This window comes from Lepisosteus platostomus, chromosome 7 (genome assembly GCF_059453375.1).
Source record: "Lepisosteus platostomus isolate fLepPlt1 chromosome 7, fLepPlt1.hap1, whole genome shotgun sequence".
Taxonomy (NCBI): Eukaryota; Metazoa; Chordata; class Actinopteri; order Semionotiformes; family Lepisosteidae; genus Lepisosteus; species Lepisosteus platostomus.
This window is the reverse complement of record NC_142617.1, coordinates 44,062,740-44,084,882: the sequence shown is the minus strand read 5'-3', so window position 1 is coordinate 44,084,882 and position 22,143 is coordinate 44,062,740. Positions and strand designations below refer to the sequence as shown.

Sequence of the window (22,143 nt, the reverse complement as noted above, 5' to 3'; positions counted from 1 at the left end):
TACAAAATGATCATAGTAGAATTTTATTTTTTATTAATGTAATACATAATTAAAAAACTTAATGGCAATTCACAATAAGAAATCCAGAGTCTTACACTGAGCAATTAGCTGAGTCTAAGAAACGATTAAGTAGTTATTTATAAGGATTTGTACACTGATACTGGTTACAAGAAATTATAAAGTTGAACTTGTCAGTTGCCACCCTTTGTTTGTTAGCCCACAAACGTTAAACTCTTTCATCATGCTTTGTGCAATTTCCTCTGCAGAACATATTTGTTCTCCATATTACTTTTCAGAAAACATGTAAAGGAGACAAAATCTGGCTGCCTGCAACCGAAACTATTCTAAAAGATTATTTACTACAAGAAGAGGCTACTTCTTAAGCATCAGTAGCATACCCTTAGGTTTCTGTTTTGTTGTTGTCATCATTATTGTTTTATTATTTAGCAGTTGACTCATGTGAAAAATTCAGTCACTGTAGTCCACAGCCAAAAAAAATCATTACAAAATGAATAATTCCTATGTCATACAAATCCTCCTACAGGTGCTGATAAATTAGTGGCACTCTGTATTAATACATGTTGAGGGTCTTTACAATGCCAGTGTATTATTGATTAGTTTTTATCTTACAGTAAATGGGGCCCCCACTCCAACTTCCTGCACCTGTCCTTAACCATATCATTTTACAGACAGCAACACATCTGGAATATTATGTTCCTTCTCTGGAAATCATTTTCTCAACCTAGGATTTTTAGAGACGGCTGGGTGTTTCATTCTCATTACAAATGCTTTAAAATCAGACAGCTGAACAAAACAAATTAGAGAAAAGATACAAAACAAGCTTGAAACTAGCTCCCTAAAGTAAACGTTACTTAAGTACTTTCACAAGCAAAAATTATTAAAACTTGATCAAATTCCCAAAAATGTTGTTCCTGTAGGTAATCAAATTTTTCATTAAAAAATAGTAATAATAAAAAGGAAAGTTAATTTTCACTTCGCTTCTATGTAAATTCCCCAATCTGAAAACAACTTTTTAACAATCTAAATATTACAAGGGCCTTTTCACGTAACAGTTTGGCTTAGTGTGGCATTGGCAGTCCTTAATAACCCACTGATCTACATCCTAAGTATTTCTCAGGTGAGTTTCAAAAAGGTCACACTGAAACAAATGTACTGGAAAAAAGCCACTTGAAAAAGAATGCCTTTAGTTCTGACGCTTCTTTCAAGTGTGGCATAGTTGTGTGACGTTCTTAGGCCCAATTCCTGCTAATTCTGAGCCTGTGGGACATGACCTAGCACAGCTGGCTACCTGGCAGTCAGACAGACTTCTACAATGAAGCTTTAATTACAGAATCTTCAGTGCTCTGTCCTGTTAAGGGTCCATTCGCCTTTTATAGTACTTTAGAACAGAAAATGTATTTTGGATGTATTTCATTAATATCAATAAATTTGTAATTTGTTTGCCAAATATACTCTGGATAGCTGTTTTTTCCGACAATATGTTATTAAAATATTGTGACAAAGGGTAAAGGTGGTAAAATATTTAACCTAATTGCAAAATAATCTCATATTGTACCCTTTTTTGAAGTAACAGAAGAAGTTCTCCTGATGCAGCATGATGTGGTACTGTTTGGTTTAGGGAGCAGCCCTGGCCAAGCCCACCTGGTTGTGTCCTCTGTCAAAGACTGAGTAGAACTGGCCAATAAAAACATCCCCCAGAATCCAGAGGGGCCCAGCTGGTGGGGGGATGTCCATGCCCTGAAAACCTGTCATGCATAGAACAGCCTGTCCGATAAGCTCTTCCTGCAGGACCAGAACAACAAAGGGGTTAAGCCAGACACCTCCATACTGAAAAAGTTTGTAGCAGAATTACAGTATTGCTTCAGAGGACACCATTCATTTATAATAACCATTGCATCAGTACTACATTCAGATTTCTGTAGAGCTGGGCTGGATGAGTACTGTTTTATCTACAGTAATATTGTAGTAGATCATATCGTCTCCCTCCATTCCCTGAGTCTCTAAAGAAAGATCAATTTCTACATTTTGTAAAAAGGATGAAGTAGTCTTTCACAAATCCAGGATCAAAGTCTTTTCAGTGCATGCTAATTGTATAAGATTTTGAAAATATAATTAACTTAGTCAGGTGTGATTAATTGCTCAAAAACAACAAGCTTAATTTCAGTCGGGTAGAAACTTTAACTTGTTACAATCTGCTCAACAAGTTAAGACAGGAGTATTAGTCAGGTCTGCCTGCAGGCCCCCTAGACCTCATTGCCAGGCTTAAGACTAGATGCTGATAAATCTGAAAACAACTCGCAGTTCTGAAATTGTATTGGTATTTCCAAAATTCTGTATATAACATGTGCAGCCCAACCAACAGCACTCTGCATGCTGATGTGCTCTCTGGATTGATTCTTACCGATTGAATGTAAGCCTCAGGAGTAAGAGGAAACTCGGCACCATTGATAGTAAATGTCACGTCAGGGAGCCAGGGGAGGCTGCTGCATGCTACAGCATACTACTCAACCAAATATAAAAAGGAAAAGAGATGGAGGCAGAGTCAGTACACACACGGGGTCTTGAAACCATAGTGAAACAGAATAGGCAATATGAAGAAACATCTTTTAGTACCCACAGTAATCCTAGGAGTAATTACTGAAGATGTTTGTTCATACATATCCTTATACTTTTAAAACTACTATCCTTAGCAGTAATATTAGTAGTAAAGAAAGAGGTACAGTACTGAGTGAAAGCAGATGTAATACAGTACTAATAGCATGGCAGTAATGACACAGTAATTTGGGTAGCAGTATTAGAACACCGGTAGTGTTATTCTTTTTACTAACTAGTACTAGTAGTCACACAGTGATCATAGTGGGACAACAGTAATATTTTTTTATTGAAGTGCCAGGAGCACACCTCTTACCATTCCACCCCCTGCTGGTGTTGCTCCTAGCTCTTCCTGCAGGGCTTTGATATCCTCTGTGGGTCCTGTCAGTAGAGACGTCCCTGTGTCCACGATTGCTTGGCACCCATCTGCACAGAATCTTACCTGACCATTCACCTTCACACTACAATTAAATATGTATATATCCAAATCACAAGGACCTTCTATGCACTGGAGTAGCCATAATCTCACTTGCACACCATCATTGGACAGGTTTGGAGAAAACTGCTCTAGGTTATATTTCATGGCAGTCATGTTGAAGGTTCTTTTGACCAATGAAAGTGTGGTCACAAGAAAGTAGCTTGATGGCCCTGATGCCACATCACTGGTAAATCAGGTACAAATTCAAATACAAGTCCTCAAAAAGCTTTTTGACCGAACAAACATGTAAGTAAAAGGAAAGGTCATCCCAACTTATTGGCACACAGACCAACACCTGACAATTCAAATTAACAACAAGTAACAGTGAGGTGAAAACAGTGAAAAGTGAGGGCAGGCAAAGACAGCAGTTTTAAAACTTGAATTACTCTATCTACAGGAATTCTAAAAAAAAAATACCTTTGGTATGAATAGACTTTTTGATCTTCCCTAAAGTCACCAATAACAATCCCATTAAAGTGAAAACCCCACTTAGATTTATAGAAACATATTCAATAGAAAGGTTTAAATAGGCAGTTGACACTATTTTCATATGTTTAGAACAGAGCCACAAGGGCTAGCTTAAGGTTTTGTGAATTACATAGTTTCACAGTGAAAGAGAAGGAGCCAAGTACAGAAATGACTGGGCAGACTGGAGATAAAGGTTACCAGTTTATTGCAGGTATAAAAGGGGTGGAGGGGAGAAGTGAGAAAGAAGTGTCTGTGTTGCAGGACTTACTTGTCTAGAAGGATCTGCCAGTAGCCCTGTTTGGTGACAGGAACCCAGTGCAGCATCCCTGAGAAGTGGGACTGGTCAAATCCCCCAAACAGTATCTCCCCCCCAGAAGAGTAATCAGGGTTTCTGGACGACAAGCAGAATAAAACCAATCGGTTCACTGAGTGAACATGTGAAGGTGTTTACAAGCATTTACTTTTTGTCAACAATAAGTTTTTTAATAAATATCTACAGCAGCATAAAAGGAAGAGGACTAAATCAAAGAATGAAAGTGCTTTTATAAAAAGATTAAAATAAACTTTGTACAAAATGATCAGTTTTAACCAATAAAACTGTTGATAAGGTGCAGGTTAAGGATGGTGGAGTGAGATGGGAAAAGTGATTACACAGAGACACAGATATTATGCTGTTTTGATTGATACGGTCTGGGACAGACATTACCTGTTGAGGTAGACACTGAAGACCGGGAGTTCTACCACGCCCTGAGCCATCATGTTATCAAACACTGGAGTGGCTCCTCCTGCCGCAATGCTCGGGTATCCCAAACCCAGAATCCCATCAAAATTGGCATCAACAAAGGTGCTGCCCGGCTCCCTTACACTCTCCCCAAACTTCTGATGGGAGACAGCTATCCCTTCAACCTAGTACACAAAATCAAACCCCCTCAGACCACAGGACCCAAAACATAATTTTCTATATGTGCTAAAACACAGATGTATTGTTTACAAATGATTAAGAACCTGAACAAATTACATTTTCAATTCATTGGAACTTAATACTTATTTAGTATGGAACAATTGCTTTTTTTACATAAATACAAAAAGTGGAGTGGAATCTGTTTGGTGTTCACACTATCTCATAAGGAAAGGAAGTATAAGAAATCATAAGTATTTTAATGTGTTTTTTTATTTAGCTGTTTGCAGATCCTGAGCTCCAGAGAGTGCAGAGGTGCCATCCTGTATACTCACAGTGACCAGGTCATATGCCAGAATCCCAGTCAGGCTTCCTGTGCCGTACTGTATAGAAAAGGGCCGACCATCAACTTGATAGGTTGAAGACTGGGAAGAATGGTATCTGTGGTGTACCTCTGTGAATGACAAGTGCAAATCATGTTTAACCAATAAGTAACTTCAATACCATGGTGCTTTCATTACTGGGCTACTAGTGTGGACTTAAATTATCAAGTTATTCAGTGTTTGCTTCACTCCAACTCTGAAAATGGTCAAATGGATGTAGCAGTGAAGAATCCCTGAATACTTTCAAGCTCTGCATCTCTGCTCTTTGCCAGCAGTGGTATCCCTGTTGGCTGTGTCCCCCAATACTCACTGCATGCTTTGCTGTCGCAGAGGCCAGAGGGCACCCACAGGTTGGAGGAGCCAGTGTCAAAAATCACTGTGAAGTTCTGGGGTGGGGTCCCAATAGTGATCTGGCCAAAATACTCTGCCTGAAAGGAACGAGAGTGGGAGTTCAAATATCATTTTAAGTTCTTGAGAATGTACACACCAACAAAGTAACAATGCATCATGCCAGTTCAGTCTGTGCTGCCCAGCTTCACTGAAAAATCAGGTCAATTTAATAAAATGTAAATGTCACAGAGGTAGTATTGAAGTACAGGAGACAAATTATTGACCAGCTAAATAATCAATAGTACTGCTCAGCTTAAATAAATCACATTGTTGCTCTCATTTAATTTCATGCAAGACAAGATGACAATTCCAGCTCTAGGTTATAAATCGGCGAGTAGCCTTACATCCATGTAGTTGATGAGCGGCTCGTTGGCCTGTGAGGCAATGCGGCAAGCACTGCTGTACTGGATCATGTCCAACTGGTGGGAGTTCCAGAACTGGGACAGCATCCCCCCTGCTCTCATCCTGTACCTTTGAGACTTGTGTCTACTTAGGGCCACCCTGGTCCACACAGCACACAACAACAAGAAAAGTTAAATTTTGTTCTGCATGGTAGTCTGAAGAAAGCATGCAAACTATTATCCATATATAGATTTCAGATTGCAGATTTCCCATGGTCTACTGTGTCTTAATTATGTTACTGGAAGCAATCGATCATTTTCTAATAATCTTAAAATTAATTCTACATTTGTCAGTATATATCCTACTAATACCCGTTTTAGGAAGTGTACAAAAATCATGAAACATCATGCACAATGTTCCAGTGATCCACCAGATCAGAAATTTTAGTACGGCAAGAAAACACATTTCACTTCATCCTTAGATGAGATGTCTACAGAGAACAGCTGCGCAGTCGTTGTCCCTGCATACAGAATGTTTTCAGGGGCTTTTTAAAGAGAAGCCGCAGGAATAAAATATTTATTTAATTATGACAATACCTTTTGACACCAGCACAGAGAGTCAAGGACATCAGCAGAAGTAGAACAATTTTCTCAGCCATTGGTGCCCAGTTTCAACTGGCTTTTTACACAAGTACTCAGTGAGAGGTCCTTCCACACTAGCAATTACAACTGTGTTACAGTACTGCTCTGATTCTGGGACAGGAAGTGAAAACAGCCCATAACTTTATCTGACTAGGATAAACAAGAGACGTCATACATTGGGCTTTTGGTTGAAGAGGTCTTTTTATTTTTCACGCCTTTGTTGGTTAATCATTCACCTTAATGCATGTACTGTACACATTGTACAGGTTGTTTGCACAAACAGTGTGAGACCAAGTCCAGCATACTACAGTTACGCCCAAGCTGGGAGTGGCTCACATCCCGCCATTGCCAGGTGCTACCCGAATCATCGCACAAGTATTTAGCCTTCCTCCGACCCTGTGTGGACGAGATCGGGGCATGTCTCTATTAGACTAGTTGCCTTTCAATTAGGCTGCTAATCTTCTTCTCAATCAACTCATTAGTCTGGCTATTTAAGGCAGCTTTCTCTGCTGAATCATTGCTCCAACATTGAGATACTTGAGCGAATGTATCCACTCCATCCAGCCGTCTTAAAAATAATTTCTCAGTGTTTTTGTTCAGAGCACCAATCCAGCAGACTCACTTTCATTCGGGCCAGCTACAGCCAGCCTTCCAAAGACTCAAGGTGCTGATCTCTCCTTTTTTTCCAGCTGGTTCTGTCTATGTTCCAGAGGTGTCTCGATTCCAGCCTCTCCTCTGCCATTGGCCAGGCAGTTTATGTCCAGCTGGGTATCCAGCCTTTTTTCCTATATTGTCCTTACCCAGCTTCCTCATCACACCATTTGCCTAGCAATCAGCCTACCTGCTTCTTCTCTTTCTCTGTTCATCACTCACAGCCACGCTCCCACTGAGTCTCTCCAGAAAAGCCCGAAGAGCCTCTGAGTCCCACTCTTGCCTTCGGCCTGTCATCTCGCCACAGCTCTGTTCCACAGCAGCTGCTGCATAATAAATACTGTACAAGCACGTTTCAGGAGAACAAAAGGAGGGAGATTTTTTTTTTCAGAATCTTATTTTTGATTGTTTCGTGCCAGTTAGGACTCTGACTTATAATTTGCAACACAAAATATTAGAAGTAACCTTCATTAAAGTATTATTCCTATCTGTGGAGATTGAATCCAGCAGCATTGTTATTATCTCCTGGGCTATGTTGTGGTAGAGTTAGATACACTGTGGTCCACAGGCCCAATGCCAACATGCTTACACTCAGCCACAGGGCTGGGCTCTCCGCTGGAGATATCCCGTGCCTAACACACAGCAAGAGATGGCGCTCAGATCAGGGCTATGACAAGAGCTAGGGTCAGGATCCTGGTCTGTGGAGGCATCTCAAAGGCTTTTATATTAACTAACAAACATAGTTAATTATACAACTTCTGCCAAAAAATATACAACTTGATATGTACTAAGAAAGAAAAACAGTAAACACTTGGCTGACATTCTGTAATATTCATGTAAGAACCTGTGTTCTAATTGCTCAGATAGCAAGGAGGAGGTTCACATCAAAGGGATTTCCCTACCTCCCATACACTTCAGTGCAAATCACACAAAACTACATAATGTAAAGGAGACTGTGTCTATTGGATTAAATTACAATACCCAAAAGTAAGGCAGGTCCAATGGTTATGTAGAATTCAATTACTTCTCCTTTATTACTACAAGCCCAGCAATATACAGTATTACCCTTTAGATTTTGGCATCAAACCCAGTAACAATTTGACTCCTTTTTCTGGTTTATGTATTCCAGTTGGTATTGGACATGGGTGATGACATGGTACTAAGGAAGGTGGGATTGTTGTTATAGCTCTTTTACCCACAGCCTGCTATGTGCTAGTTTTCTGACATCAGTTTTGTTCATTAATAGCAGATTAGTGTAATTATGTAAGTTAAAGTCAAACATTATTTTACATTTTTAGTAAGAACCTTTACTTTGAGCTCCAATGTTTAGATGGTTCTGGGTGGTCTTCTTTGCATTTTACTTTGATATCCGCTTAAAATAAAATATTGAACACATTTGGAAGTATAAGTCAATAGAGAGAAATGAAATGAAAACTACTGAGACATACTGTGCATTGTACATGGTATAGATGCCAGTACAGGGATCCAACTTACAAAACACAATGAGATTGTGATTTTGGTACAATTCGCAATTTAGTCAATTTCATAATGATATCAAAATACGAGAATAATCAAATACTCCATAAAGGCAAATTCAAAAATACTTATACCAAACTCAAGACTCAGTAAACACCTGACAAGCTGGACGAGATCCTTGGATCAATTACCTACTATCCACCAAGCAGGATAGACGGGCAGAATCATAACATTAGTTTGGAATTGTTCTTATGTTCATGTAATATTACATCATTTTTTAATTTATTGCAGCAGATCATAAACAGTAATAAGTGAAAAATGATGATTCAGCAAAAGAACGTGAGTGAGACCTGAAAACCCCAGAGAGAGAAATAAAGAAGGAGAGATAAATTAAAGGGTCTAAATGGTTAGCCAAATAACCACTCTGTCAAACCCTGTAAGATACCCCTCTTGTGAGAAGCTTTCTGAGACCATTTCTGTGCAACACTTTAACACCTAATACATAAGTTATAGGAATACTTTAGCTGGTTTCAAACTTTACTTCAATACTCTAACTTTGCCTGACCACTCCCATCCAACTATATTCATTTCCAGATGTCCAGATGTCAACATCTGCCACTGCTGAGAGTTGGTTAACCTGGAAGGTTTGATATTACAGAATGAGTTAAGACAATGGAACAATATTATGTTTAAAGTTACACTAAACAGCAGCACTTTTCAGAGCTAACAGCTTGGAACTAAACCTTGATTATAGTGCCATCTGCAGCTCAAGAAGAATAGTTTTATTTTCCTTCACAAGTTACACATCATGTTTATTGATAAAGCATGTTCATGAAGATAGCGGCTAGCACTGAATATAAACAGTTGGGACAAATTAAACGGTAGACGAAAATGGGATTGAGACAATGTTTAAAATGTTCAATGAATCAGATTCTCTGATAGTTTGTGGAAGTGTGCTCCAAAGTTTAGGTGCACAGACACAGAAGGCCCCAGCACGTGCAGTCTGCTGTCTAGTCCTAGTACCAGACAACAGACCTCCATCGAAGGTTTGAAGATTATCTGGGGATATGTTGTAAGACACAACAAGGCATCCATAGACATAAGTAGGATTGTGTCATGGTACTTGGACACCAGACTATTGGATTTCCTTGGAAACCTGCTGTTATAGAAAACTGTACCATCAACAAAAAAACATGATTTTTAAATCACAACCTTACTAGATACACTGTACTGTGATACAATATGAAATGTGTTCTTGTACAAAAGCAGCATTATCTATAGTTTTAAGCATCTTAAAGTTACATATTTACTGTAATAACACTAAGTAAAACATACTCCTTGTTGTACACTACACACTTAGTATTTCATTGAGTTTTTTATGATAGATAATTTCTTCGAACAAAAAGAAACATTGTACACTATTATGTTGTTATGCACAAATAGTCCCTTAGATCCTTTGTTGTTTTACTCATTTAATTGTAGAACTTGTATAAGAGTTAAAACATCATGATGAAGGAAATCTCCAATGTTGGTACATCCTACTGCACAAACACCAGTGACACATCACTGCTCCTGCAGCCAAAAGAAGGAACCACGTGCCAACAAAAAAACATGAAATCAGCTAAGAAAGCTTTGTTCTCTTTTTCTGTATTCCTCAGAAATTATTTTATTTATTTTATAGTTTGGGCTTTTTTATGTTTTTAAGTGTTCAGAGATGTTCATATCTATTTTGCACACTAATTCATCCATATTTAGAGACTTTCTCATAACAGTGGCTCATGTTCATTTTGTAATAATCCAATTGTATGTATGTACTAAATCATCTGATTTGGCTTTACATTTCCCATTGTTGTAACAGAAGGAATAAGGTTCTTGATCCCGAGATGAAGTAAAACAGATGAATTTATTGCATGCAAGGAAGAATAAAGCCGAAGTCTTGTTTCCCGCAAGAAACAACAAAACCGAAGTATTGTTCGATGTGCCGGTACAAACTTTTAGGTTATATAGTCCTTCCTTGCTGCTTTGGACGTCATTCGGTGTTATGGTAAGAGGGGGGGGGTCATGGTATTTGGCCAGTTAAAAGGGCCCTGACCAAATGGTCAGTTTAAGATTATGTCCCCAGGGGGTTCCTTGCTCGCATCTGGAATCCTTATCAGTTAACCCCCTTTCCTGCCATAAACCCCTGTTGCTTAGAAGTCTAATTTTCAGGCAGAACTGACTTAAGTTAACCCTTTTTACATCTTGTCTCTTACTTCACCATCAATGCTACACATTGGTACAAGTATTGTACCTTTCTTGAACAGCTTTCCCTGTTTAGTCTTTGCAATACATTTCTGTTTATGATTTATTTGCTGAATGAAAAACATTAGTTTACTAATTACTTTAGTTGATTAATTTAGACATCTGATGAACCTTCATTTTAAAAATGTTTTTATTAAAATATTCTAATTTGTTGTGACATAGCTTCTAAGCTAATAATAAGTCAGCTTCTTAAGAGCCATTCAGATTGATTATTACAATCAAAGGTACAGTATACAGGTTATATAGAGATGATATCCCGGGTACTGTCAAGTGACCACCTAAGGCTATATACCTGTGGCCTTAAGAAACTGTCTTCTGGCGCTCAGATCTGGAGCAAGTAATGTCTTGTTTCAGTCCTTTCAACAAAGGGGGAAATGTCCATTGTTTATTCGTGTCGATAGCAGTGGCTCGAGGAAGCTGAAAGTGAGTGAAGAGCTACTGCAGGACTGTCAGCTATCATTCTGTTCCTGGCTCCTCTTGGTCACGGCTGGACCTCCTCAGTGCAGACAAAGGCTGCTACTTCTGGGTTCCTGGAAAACTGACAGAAGAACAGAGCAAGAGCTTTTATTCCATTCCTCTGTACACGCTGTACATAATTTTATTGCACCCATTTCCTCTGCCTTGTAATTGCTGTTGCTCCTTTTTGCTGTTCCCTTATTGAGATTATACCACTATACAGCTGTGACACTGCAGTGCTACAGTCCCTCTCACAGTCATGTGCCAGTGAGTCAGAAACACAGTGCAGATAATTCATCTCATTACCGTGACACGAAGCACCCCCTCCTTCACAAGCTGCTGGCTGGTTTTCTCTGAGGAAATGGACACAGAAAGAATACCAGAGTTACACATTGTAGATAAAGTATCAAACAGGATAAAAAGGCACTCCCTTTGAGTGAAGGGCTAAGTACCATTGAGATCAGAGCCTAAAATGTAGTTTGATATCTTGGATTGCCTGCTTTCCTTTACGTTTTGCACGTTTTGATTTGAAACATTTGGCAGTATAGAACTGAGACTGAAGCACCTCAAGTCTTAAATGTACTAATAGTTAACATAATCACTGCTGAAGAGATAAGAGAGACACCTGGGAAGTGAGATAATAATATAATTTCCTGTTTTAATATTTTTGCAAACTATACAGTCTAGTAGCTAGAAGTTGGCTTTGCGCCCAAATATATAAAGATGCTGCCTGTCCTTGGTCAGTAAGATAAAGGGCACGTATGTGGTAAGCTGGCTGTACGCCCAGAATGTGAAAAGAACCAACTGTTGTCTAGTCTGCAATTTAGATATAATTAATTGGCATTTGTTGCTATCTTATCATTTGTTTAGAATGTGTCATAGTAACTGGTTTGTTTTAAGGTATAAAGAACCATCTTCAGCTACTTATATATAAGTCTGGTGGTTGCAAGCCAGACTTCCATATGCATATAAAATAAAGACACTTCTGCTTCACAGACACCTGAACTTTGTCATTTGTATGACACAACACTGCCATACTGAGGGTATGCTATCCTATGCAATAACTGTCCTATAATATAGGATTTCCTTGATTTTTGTTCTGCACATAGTTTCATAAATGTGAGAAAATCTACTATTGTCCAAGCATTTATATCATAAAATTATTTGTATAATAGCTGTTAAGATTTATTAACTATATTTGAAAAAGGCAGGTGTATTTGATCAGCATTTTTCAATATTACATAACTATTCCACTTTTCCCCATCTGTCTTCTAATGTAGGCTCACCTCTCCCAGACCGCCCAATGATGCAGACCAGCACTGGGCACGATGCCATCACTCCAAACAAAACCCATCGCAAGATGCCCCACAGGAGGGGTCTGTCTCCCTCCCCATGTGATTTGCTCCCGTGTATTTCCTGTGCAGCAAGGAGGAATCTGTTTAAAGGACAAAAATCAGGACAGTAAAAACTGTTCGAAGGTTAACGGCATTTTAAGTTGTTATAGCTGTGTGTTTTTAGTCATCAGCTTACATCCTGTAGGAAGAAAAGCTGAGCCTCTTCTGTATGTAAAAATGACAACAACCAAGATGTGACTTACCTTTCAGGTGCAGGGGTTTCTGTAGATACCGAATGTGCATCCGCATCTGCAAGCAGTAATGAAGAGTCAGTTTAGCACAACAGTGTAAGGCACAGGATGTTACTACAAATGCCTGCATCTGAGAAGAATTTAGAGATAGAAATCCCTAATCCTGCCAAATAAATAGGCTGGATGAGAAACTATCAATCTACACCCCTGCCCTTAGAGGGACAATTTCATAGAAATAATAATTTCATGTTATGGTCCAAACATTTACAGTATGTTGCCCTACACTACCTGGGCTCTTTGGTGAGAACAACTCTTTTTATTTGTGTTTGTATTTGAAGCCGTAGGACTCACCAGTGTAGACTTGCAGCTCAATGCTGTGCAGGACCTCCAGTCCATACAACATCCTGGCAGCGCATCCGTAGTTTCCAGAGTCGCTCTCCCGCAGCCCGGCCATCCTAACTAATACCATCCCACTCTTCTTCAGGTCCACGATGGACACCCGGCCCTTGTAGCTATCAGCCAAGTAGCCATCAGTGCCGACAAGTGGCATGAACCCTCCTGCCCCCTGCTGGAGGCACCAGGACTTCTTGTGCAGCCGGTACTTCGGGATGTTGTAGCGGCAGAACAGGGTCAAGTTGCTCCTCTCCTGCACCCTCACCTGCTCCTCCTGACACCTGACGGGCCACCCTGCCGGACACACAGCATGTGGTCAGGGGACCCTTTAACACGCTCTCAACACTAAGCCATAGAGGAGATGTGTTAATTACAAGTGGAAAAATACACAATGTGCTAAAAGATGCAAGAGACACTGTGCATCTTGCTCTGATATTGTTCTCAGTTTGTTGCCACTGAAATATCACTGAGCTTTTAATAATGGGGCTCCCTCACTGGGCAGCGATGTGCTCAGATGTTCAGTCCATATACAGTACACTATTGTCTCTTGTCTTTAGTGGTTATTTCTCCACACTCAGTGCTGACCATTTTTTTCCACTTGAAACAGCCAAATGCTCACTGATTTTTCCATTCCATTCAAAACAAAGCGAAATGCTCTACAACTTTAAATAACAAATCCACCCTTACAGTTATAAATGGTAAATAACCTGCTTTTAAGTGGCTCATTAAATACAAAGTCGATCAATTGGCTATAATTTCATTTACATTACAATATAATTATTTTTTCAAGAGGTATTTCATTCTTTTAAAAAAGGTATTTAATCATTTGAGAATAGAAACAAAATTGTAAAAAAAAAAATCTTTACTTAAAAATGAAATTATGATATTAAGAAACCACCACAAATATGGAAGAATTTTTTTAATTAGATTTTTGCATTTTATAAGCTGCAAATATCTTTAACATGTCCTAGATAAATTAGCTTCATATTTAAGTAAATTCTATATTTTTTTCTAAATGTTCCAGATAAATATATCTTCTACCTCAACAGGTTAGTTTCTTAGTTAAACAAATCTTTATTAAAAACCAATAAAAAGTAATTTACAATGACAACAACCATTAACAGCGCATGTTGCAACACTCTAGAACACCATTCCTCCACATGGGCCTTGCCAAAAACTGTGCACTGCTGCCAAAGAAAAGAAACTCCTGTTGCTCTATCGCAAAGTAGTAAATCCTGAAAGAATTAATACAAATAATATTTCAAGAAAGATTTGCACTTATGTGGAAATGCCCGGTCATGCTAATAGAGAGGTACTAACCTGTTGTCAGAGCCAGCAGTATGAGCAGCTGCAGCATGATGAGCGTCTACAGAGAAAGCACTGCGAGGAGGCTGTGCCCAAGCTGGGAGCAGGAGTTGGGGAGTGAGTGCTGATACTAGCTACCCCCACTGTCTTATCTTTACAAAAAAAGGAAAAAAAAACAGCAAATATATGTCCTAGAGCAATTTGTAAAGGGTTTCTAAGGAGGAAGTGCTGGATAACAGTCATGGCAATGTGTGCTTTAAATAACCCCAGTGTGGAAATTGCACAATACGTCTGTCTCTGACTCCTTTGTTAACAAAATGAGTAAAAATTACAATTAGAAAGGGGTCTGACACGAAGCACATACAGCTGCTGTTCTGGATGATAACTGGTAACAGAGGACCAGTGACGGACAGCAGATGTTGTTTTCACAATCTATGGGTTAAACAACCATGATAAGCTTGTGTGTTCTTTAACTCTAGAGGAGTTGGAATAAATTGGGTGTAATTCAGCGGCTCAACAAGTACTGGCACTTCCCCAAGCATGGGTTGTGTGTTCTGATCGCAGGTAAGAGACTGGGATTCCCAAGAGTGGGATTAGTCAGTCAGGGCTGTCTAGGCTCTTAAGAGCATGGCGACCTCTGCAGCCTCCATTCCGTCATTCCCCTGCACACAGCTACTGGATTCACAGCTTTGAGCCAAGGCAAGCAAAACACTTGGCTACAATCACAGGCAAACACCTTCAATGTAAAAGCAAGCTAGACACCCTGCTTGATAAAGAAATGTACATGTATGAGAAGTGAAATGAGCCAGGTGTTAATTGTCAAGTGCAGGAGCAGAGGCCCATAGCTGCAAGCTGCTCCGATGCTAAAGTGCCGTCTTTCATCTCTGACCTCTGACCTACAGTGGAGCTGTAAGTGATGTAGTGACCCTGACATAAGCCACATTCTTCTGCATAAGCACAAGTAAAAAGACAGGGCCTAAAGTTAGCAAGATTGTTCTAATGACTATTGTGTAAAGGATCCCAGTGTGTCAAGAGATCACTAGTGCATCCTTAGTCCAATTAGTAACTTAAATCATGTTTATCTGCTTAGTTATTGCATTTGCATTTATTTTAAAATTACATTGTTTATAATCTGGAAAAAATACCACACACCTCCCTCCTCTATGCATTCCTGGAATTCCTGGTGCTTTTTCTCTCCCCCCTCACATAAAAAAATCAAGAGTCTGTCTTTCAATTTTTGTTAATAACAGGATAGGTGCCAACGAGCAGCAGATGTTCTCGGATTGGCAGCTGAGTTTGAGCCAACTGAGGTGACAACAGTTTTACACAACTAAAAATAACCTATGAAAGGGATTGGCACCAGCAGTGGGAATAAATAGAACTGTACAGTCCCTTTCCTTTGGGCCTCCTGCGTAGGGATTTCTAAATCTAAGTTCCCTTTTTCAGATTTTGCCAACTCTAGGCATAACACACAGCTGAATCACACAGGACTGTCAGGTACAGTAAGTGGACACCCTCACACCCACCTAAAATAGTAAAAACTGGACACGGCTTCTAGTCGAGATAGTTGAAAAAACTATTTATTACACTGACCTATTATACAGTTACTTCAAAGCTGATTACAAGAGAGTTGATAGATCATTTAAAACCTGAATTTTATGTTAGAATGATTAAATTGATCAGGTCCACATACACTTCACAACACACTCTTTTTGGTTAAAAGAGCAAAACAATTTAAATTAATCAACACGGGATACTAATGGAGACTTCTGATGTGGGAAGTCCGTAGTATTGGCTACACAATTCTAAAAGTATCCCCAGGACAACAACCTTCAGTACTGTCAGGTAAGCGGGTACCATTGGGGACATCACAAAGACTCAGAGTAGGACACCGACTTGTTCCAAAAACCCATGAGAATTCGGCTGCTCCTTTCCAAGTACGCAGGTTCTCTGTGCATTGCGCCATGAGGGTATTTAAGGGACTCGCAGTCTCAGGTATGAGATTATCAAAAGTGGACAGGGTGCTGTTCACACCTCCAGAGAGACAGGGAGAGATGGGGAGAGAATGTGTTGTAATCTGGGCACGTGGAAGAGAGATTTAGGGAGGAGAGGTGAAGGGCAGGTCAGCTTAGGCAGCAGCGGCGAATCCAACTCTGTTGTTCTGCCTGTCATAGACGGAGTAATACTCCCTAAGGAACACATCTCCCAAGATCCACAGAGGCTGGCCGTTCTGTGATGGCAGGTAGGTACCCATGATGCCACTGGTGCAGTACTGGTATCCATTCTGGTTTCGCTGGGGAGACAAAAGGAAAAAAGTGTTAGACCATCAATTTCTGCCTCCACACTGGATAAAAGCATCGACTCATCCCTCTCCTGCACAGCCTTTGCGATATTTCACTAGCTTGTCATTCTGCACCGTGCTCCTCACCAAATGATCAAGAATACAAAACAATAGGGAGCAAAGGAAAATTAAAAGCAACTGAAACTTGGATTAAATGCAGGTAGAGATTTCTTATGCAGTTCTGCTATTTACTTCCATTAATGTTATTTGCAGTGGAGATGAAAGTCATGTGTTGTTCAGTGCACTTTAAGATTGCTTTAAAAGACGCCCAGGCCTATTCCAAACACTGCTTTGGAAATATAATATCAAGTAAATAAAAGACTCTGCAGACAGCAAAGACGACTTACCACAATGGTGTAGGCAGAGGGAGGCAGGGCAAAGTTCACTCCATTGATGGTGAAGGAGATAGTTGGCATGTTAGACAGGTTGTTGCAATTGATGATGTACTGGAAAACAGAGAGAACAGAGTTGAGAATGTTACTGTAAGACTGACAACAGCACAAAAGATACCCTCATGCATCTCCTATCCATTCTAACCACATTGCAGAGTGGCTGTTGCTGCCCTATCCATATTACTCACAGCTGCTGGCACAGCTGTCAGTAGTTTAAGAAGACACTGGGAATCTGTGCACGAAAACTTATAGTTGTTGCAAGTCGGCCTCAAAAAAAGTGCAATGCTGGTTAAAGCCACGAGAGGGCGCAAAAAAACCAAGAAATCAAGCAACTTAATGAGTGTCTATTCCAGGTGAGCCTTGTTTAGGTAAACTCTCAACAAGAAAAGGACTGGCTGAATTAACAACTTAATTGACTTAACTGACTTAATTATGCCAACATCACTTTTCAGACTTAACCCAAAGTACTTTATCAGAGACTATATATAAATGCTCTTCTATATTGTGAGAATGTAACTGTTATCAAGGAATACTGGGTAGACATTTTTCTTGACGTTAGTTTTTAATTAAGTTTATTTAATTTGAGACAATCCCATCCTTGAAACACATGCAGCCTTTATGCAACTGTGGCAACCATTCTTTCAATTTAGAGTAAAGGTATTTTACTTTATTTTACTTAGTTAATTTTAGCTGGGGTTCTATGCAAATAGAGTCTGGTTTTGGCACCTAACATCAGTGCTGCACATCCAGGATTCTGGACTGTTCTTACCTCCCCATTCTGGTTGGCCTGAGCACCGATGTACTGCTGCAGGTAGCCCAGGTATTGCTGAGGGCAGGTAAGAAGAGAGGTGCCTGTGTCCACGATGGCCTGGCAGCCCTGACTGCACCACCCAGTCTCCTGGTTGTTGATCTGGAATCTGTAATGAACAGAAACTGGGTTAAAACACTCCTGCAACACAATAAATAATAAGGATCATACTGATAAATACACAGCATCTGTTTCTGCTCCAACTGTGCAATTAAAAAGTTCAAATGTAAACATAAATGGTTCAGGATGCTAATCTGGCAGTTTTAGTGGCAGGATATAGATTCCTGTCAGATTTTGTGACTCTGGATTTTTCTGTTTTATATATGTGTGCTTGTGTGTGTTCCCTGCACTGCACTGGTGTCCTTTCCACAGTGTAGTCCAGCCTCACTCCCAAGCTCCTGGGATCAGCCATGAGTCACCACGACCCTCTTCAGGAGTCAGCACCTTTCTGATAATCTTTTACAGTCTGTTGAACTAATGTGTTATTATTTTAGCCTTTCTAATGATGGTAAGATACCTTCATGGAGCAAATAAAGAGTCAGAGTAAAGAGAACTTACCCATCAATAGCGACCTGCCAGTACAGGTCTTGGGTCACTGGAGCCCAGTAGATTTGACCACTGTATCTGCTCGAGTCCACACCTCCAAACGTCACCTCACTACCCTGCTGCTCATCGCTGCAGGACAGCACAATGAGAGACACAGATGATCAAGAAAATGTGACCTACTGTACCTGATGAGATTATAAACTTTAGGTTGTCTGTTATGTGCCCTAAATATACATAACTATTTGCAGATTACATAATGTGAAAAAACTTTAGCTGTAGTGCCCTATAACAGGGCATACATCAGCTCAGGCTCATGTGGAAAGCGAAGTAGAAACATTCAACAATCATGTGGACAGACAATTGCAAAACAGACGATAAACTTCTCCGGTCCCAGGAGGGCACACCTGCTGAGGTAGAAGGCAAAGAGGTTGTACTGCAGCAGCTGCTCCTGCATCATGGTGTCCATCACAGGGGTCTCTCCCCCGGCTGACAGCTGGGGGTACGCCAGGCCCAGGATGCCGTCGAACTGGGCGTACACAAAGTTGGTACCAGGCTCGTTGGTGCTCAGGCCCACCTCCTGGTTGGTGATGGCAATGTCCTGAATCTGAAAGGTGGAGGGCAAATGAGAACTCGGGAGTCAGTGTGTACACAGGACATATGAAAATAAGACTAAATATTCACTAAACGACACATGGGAGTTAACAAAAGAAGTCCCCTCATTTTTGTTGATCTCAAACTTTAGTATAATTGTTTAATTTCAATTGCATAAATACTTTTAAATATCTATCTCATATCTCTCATATCCATTATTTTTCTGGTGCTTTCTTTCTCCATTACATCAGTTACACTTATAATCTTAAAATTTCTGAGCAGTGGGGAATTAACCAAAATAGTAATTTTGAACAGACGCCATCTAGTAGCCTTCATTTAAGTATTGAGGATGTAGAAATATATTTTTGTGCGGTTCTAGGTTAGGGTTATCAGAAGTGTGTACAGATAGGGTTATGCTTTAGCCTAGGAATACTGGGCTGAGTTGACTCTTGGTGAAGAGCAGTGGGCAGCGAGGGAGGAGCACACTTACATAGACAGTGTCATAGCCAAACACCCCAGTGAGACTCCCAGTACCATACTGCAGGGAGAACGTCTGCCCAGTGCTGGAATATGTGGAGGACTTAGAAGGGTCAAAGGTGGGATGGTTTGCTGAAAACACAGAAGGTAATGTCAGCTCGTTTCATATTTACCAAATGCACACAACACAACAGTGGATAACAAGTAGGAAAGGAACATCAAAGTGAAGATAAGGGAAATGATGGGAGGTCAGCCTTGAAACATGAGAGAGCACTGCTGGGGAGCCCAGCATGTAGCCCCAGTACTCACTGCAAGCTTGGCTGTTGCAGTACACAGAGGCCACCCACAGGTTGGATGATCCAGTATCAAACAGGACATAGAAGGACTGAGGGGGGGTGCCAATGCTGATGGCTCCATAGTAGGACATCTGGGATAAACAGCACAGAGACAGGACTTCCATTACAGCAGGGCAGAAGCACCTGAGCTACAGTACACGCACAAATTCACCTTTCCTCTTGTCTACCTTACTTCAGCCTGTCAGGTGCTTTCAAAGATGAAATATCATGAATAGCAATATGACAAATTATATCAATATTTAAATTATTTTAATGATGTTTGCTATTAGTCTTGAGTAGAAATCTGTAACAAAGCTCTTAAAATCTATAGCTCAAGGACCAGAGTGTCTTCTAGTTGTCACTGAAAATGAACTCCTAATTTTTGACCTGTTCAAGCGTTTACAGGGATTCAGTGGCCATACAAGCAGGGCTGGGACTCACATCAGCATAGTTGGCAAGGGGCTCGTTGGCAGAGGTGGCATAGGAGTAATAGTGCTGGTACTTCAGACCCGGGTCAGAGTAGGGGAGATACTTTCCACTCTCTCTCATCTGCTCACGGATCGACTTGAACCTCTTCAGAGGGATTCTGTAAGGAAGGAATTAGGGGAAAGAGTTACTAGCTCACTCAGCAGATGATAACTAGGAATCAATGCATAAATTAATGTCTACAGCTACAAAATCAATTTCAACCTCCATTTCCTTCATCTCTCACATGACAGAGATGATTCAATGGCTTTGTTCAGGCTGTTAACACCTCCTGACAAAGTAGGAAATCCTATTACTACTACAGCCATTGCTAGAAATGACTGAACAAGATTTCCAAATCATTTCCAAATTAGATCACTTCAAACAGGCTGGCCTCTAGCTTGTAACCTCTGCTATGTAGATCTACATTCACTTTAGCCCTTGACTAAATATATTTCCACCAGAAGGGCACTGCATTACTGCTGGCATAGGAAAAAATGTTATGTACTAAGATTATATACCAAAACTAAGTGTAAACTTGGTTTCATGGATATAGTTAGCACATGCATATACAGACACTAGACTGAAATACAAAGCTTAAACTAAACACTACAACACTATATTCACAGTAAAAAAGCAGATGTCTTACCTGACAAGTCCCTCAGAAAGGGTCAAGCAGGCCAGAGCAACAATCAGCCACTTCATCGTTAGTCCTGTATGGTCCAACTGCTTCAGCGGATAAACCAAAACTGGACTCGGAACACTGTTATATACCCAACACCACCAGCCATATCTTATCAGCTGTTACTCATTAGAGCAGAGATACAGTACTCACAAACCCACAATCTTCACTTTTTCCAACGCCCATTGTTTTTCCCCTAAACAGTGCAGAACTCTCGAGGTCACACTGTATGTACACACACTCAATGCCTGCCTTTATTGACTATCTGATAGCTCCTTATTAATGGACTGTAATGCAAGATAAAACCATCGATATGAAATGGAAACACTCGTTAGTGATAGCAAAAAGTGGAAAAAATATTATAAGAACAATATCATGTTAGAGAAATATCTGTGAATAAAAATTGGCTATCAAATATTGGCATATTCCAGAAGGGACCTGTCCAACGTAGAAGACCAGATCTGCGGAAAAGGATCAGTGTGTCTGGTGCATCACTGATGGCAAAAGCAGACCTGCATAATATTCCATTGTAGACAGCCTCAAAAGTTGGCAGGGAGCTTTGAGAAATAATCACCAGACGAAAATGCAGTTCAGGCAACAGGAGGCTCCTGAACCTCTGCCTAAAGCTTCTGCAGAACTGTCTTCAGTTTCTGTTGGCTGATGACTCGCATCTCTGTCCAGCTCTGTCAGTTCTCATGGAACTGATGTGTTGCAGCTATAAGCACAGCTGGAGGTGGACAGACCAGCTATTACAGCTATTTTCTAATTTTTTGGTAAGTTGGTATATATGAGAGTATTTGGTGCACTGTCAGTTACAAAAACACAATTACATTTTAATTTAAAAAATTAAAATTAGTAATTAAGATTACTAAATTTTGCAATAAAAAAAATGAGAAACATTTATCCTTCAGAAAAGGAATGAGAGCTCCATGTGACAGAACTGTGCTCAAGTGGGTTTGATTAAAATATGGGTGGCAGCAGTCAGCCCTGTGTTCATGAATCTAGCATCAAATCTAGAAAGAATTAAAATGAAAATGTTCAAAGATCCAAGAAGTATTTTCTTTTAGACAGAACTCTTTCTAGGTTTTAAAACTTCAGGTGCTTTTGTGAAATCAAACGCCGGTTT

The 22,143-nt window shown here is 40.1% G+C and overlaps 3 protein-coding genes across 3 annotated transcripts; all 3 read right to left on the bottom strand.

Annotated features, from left to right (window-relative positions):
- Nucleotides 1–10: 10 nt before the first annotated feature.
- LOC148658910 (cathepsin E-like) lies at nt 11–6,337 on the bottom strand. Its single transcript, XM_088640685.1, has 9 exons — nt 6,169–6,337; nt 5,575–5,731; nt 5,151–5,268; nt 4,793–4,911; nt 4,266–4,465; nt 3,828–3,950; nt 2,930–3,074; nt 2,423–2,521; nt 11–1,803 (listed from the first exon to the last, which is right to left on the bottom strand). The coding sequence occupies exons 1-9, from the start codon at nt 6,228–6,230 to the stop codon at nt 1,636–1,638; spliced, it is 1,191 nt and encodes a 396-aa protein (XP_088496811.1). The 5' UTR covers nt 6,231–6,337; the 3' UTR covers nt 11–1,635.
- A 4,416-nt stretch (nt 6,338–10,753) lies between these two features.
- Nucleotides 10,754–15,088, bottom strand: LOC148658909 (trem-like transcript 1 protein). The gene is made up of 6 exons (XM_088640687.1): nt 14,396–15,088; nt 13,034–13,369; nt 12,695–12,740; nt 12,384–12,532; nt 11,404–11,450; nt 10,754–11,179 (listed from the first exon to the last, which is right to left on the bottom strand). The coding sequence occupies exons 1-6, from the start codon at nt 14,430–14,432 to the stop codon at nt 11,123–11,125; spliced, it is 672 nt and encodes a 223-aa protein (XP_088496813.1). The 5' UTR covers nt 14,433–15,088; the 3' UTR covers nt 10,754–11,122.
- Nucleotides 15,089–15,944: 856 nt separating this feature from the next.
- Nucleotides 15,945–21,143, bottom strand: LOC148658908 (gastricsin-like). The gene is made up of 9 exons (XM_088640686.1): nt 20,985–21,143; nt 20,312–20,456; nt 19,845–19,962; nt 19,549–19,667; nt 18,872–19,071; nt 18,480–18,596; nt 17,883–18,030; nt 17,069–17,167; nt 15,945–16,673 (listed from the first exon to the last, which is right to left on the bottom strand). Exons 1-9 carry the CDS (start codon nt 21,038–21,040, stop codon nt 16,509–16,511), a joined length of 1,167 nt encoding a protein of 388 aa, XP_088496812.1. The 5' UTR covers nt 21,041–21,143; the 3' UTR covers nt 15,945–16,508.
- Between the last annotated feature and the right edge of the window lie 1,000 nt (nt 21,144–22,143).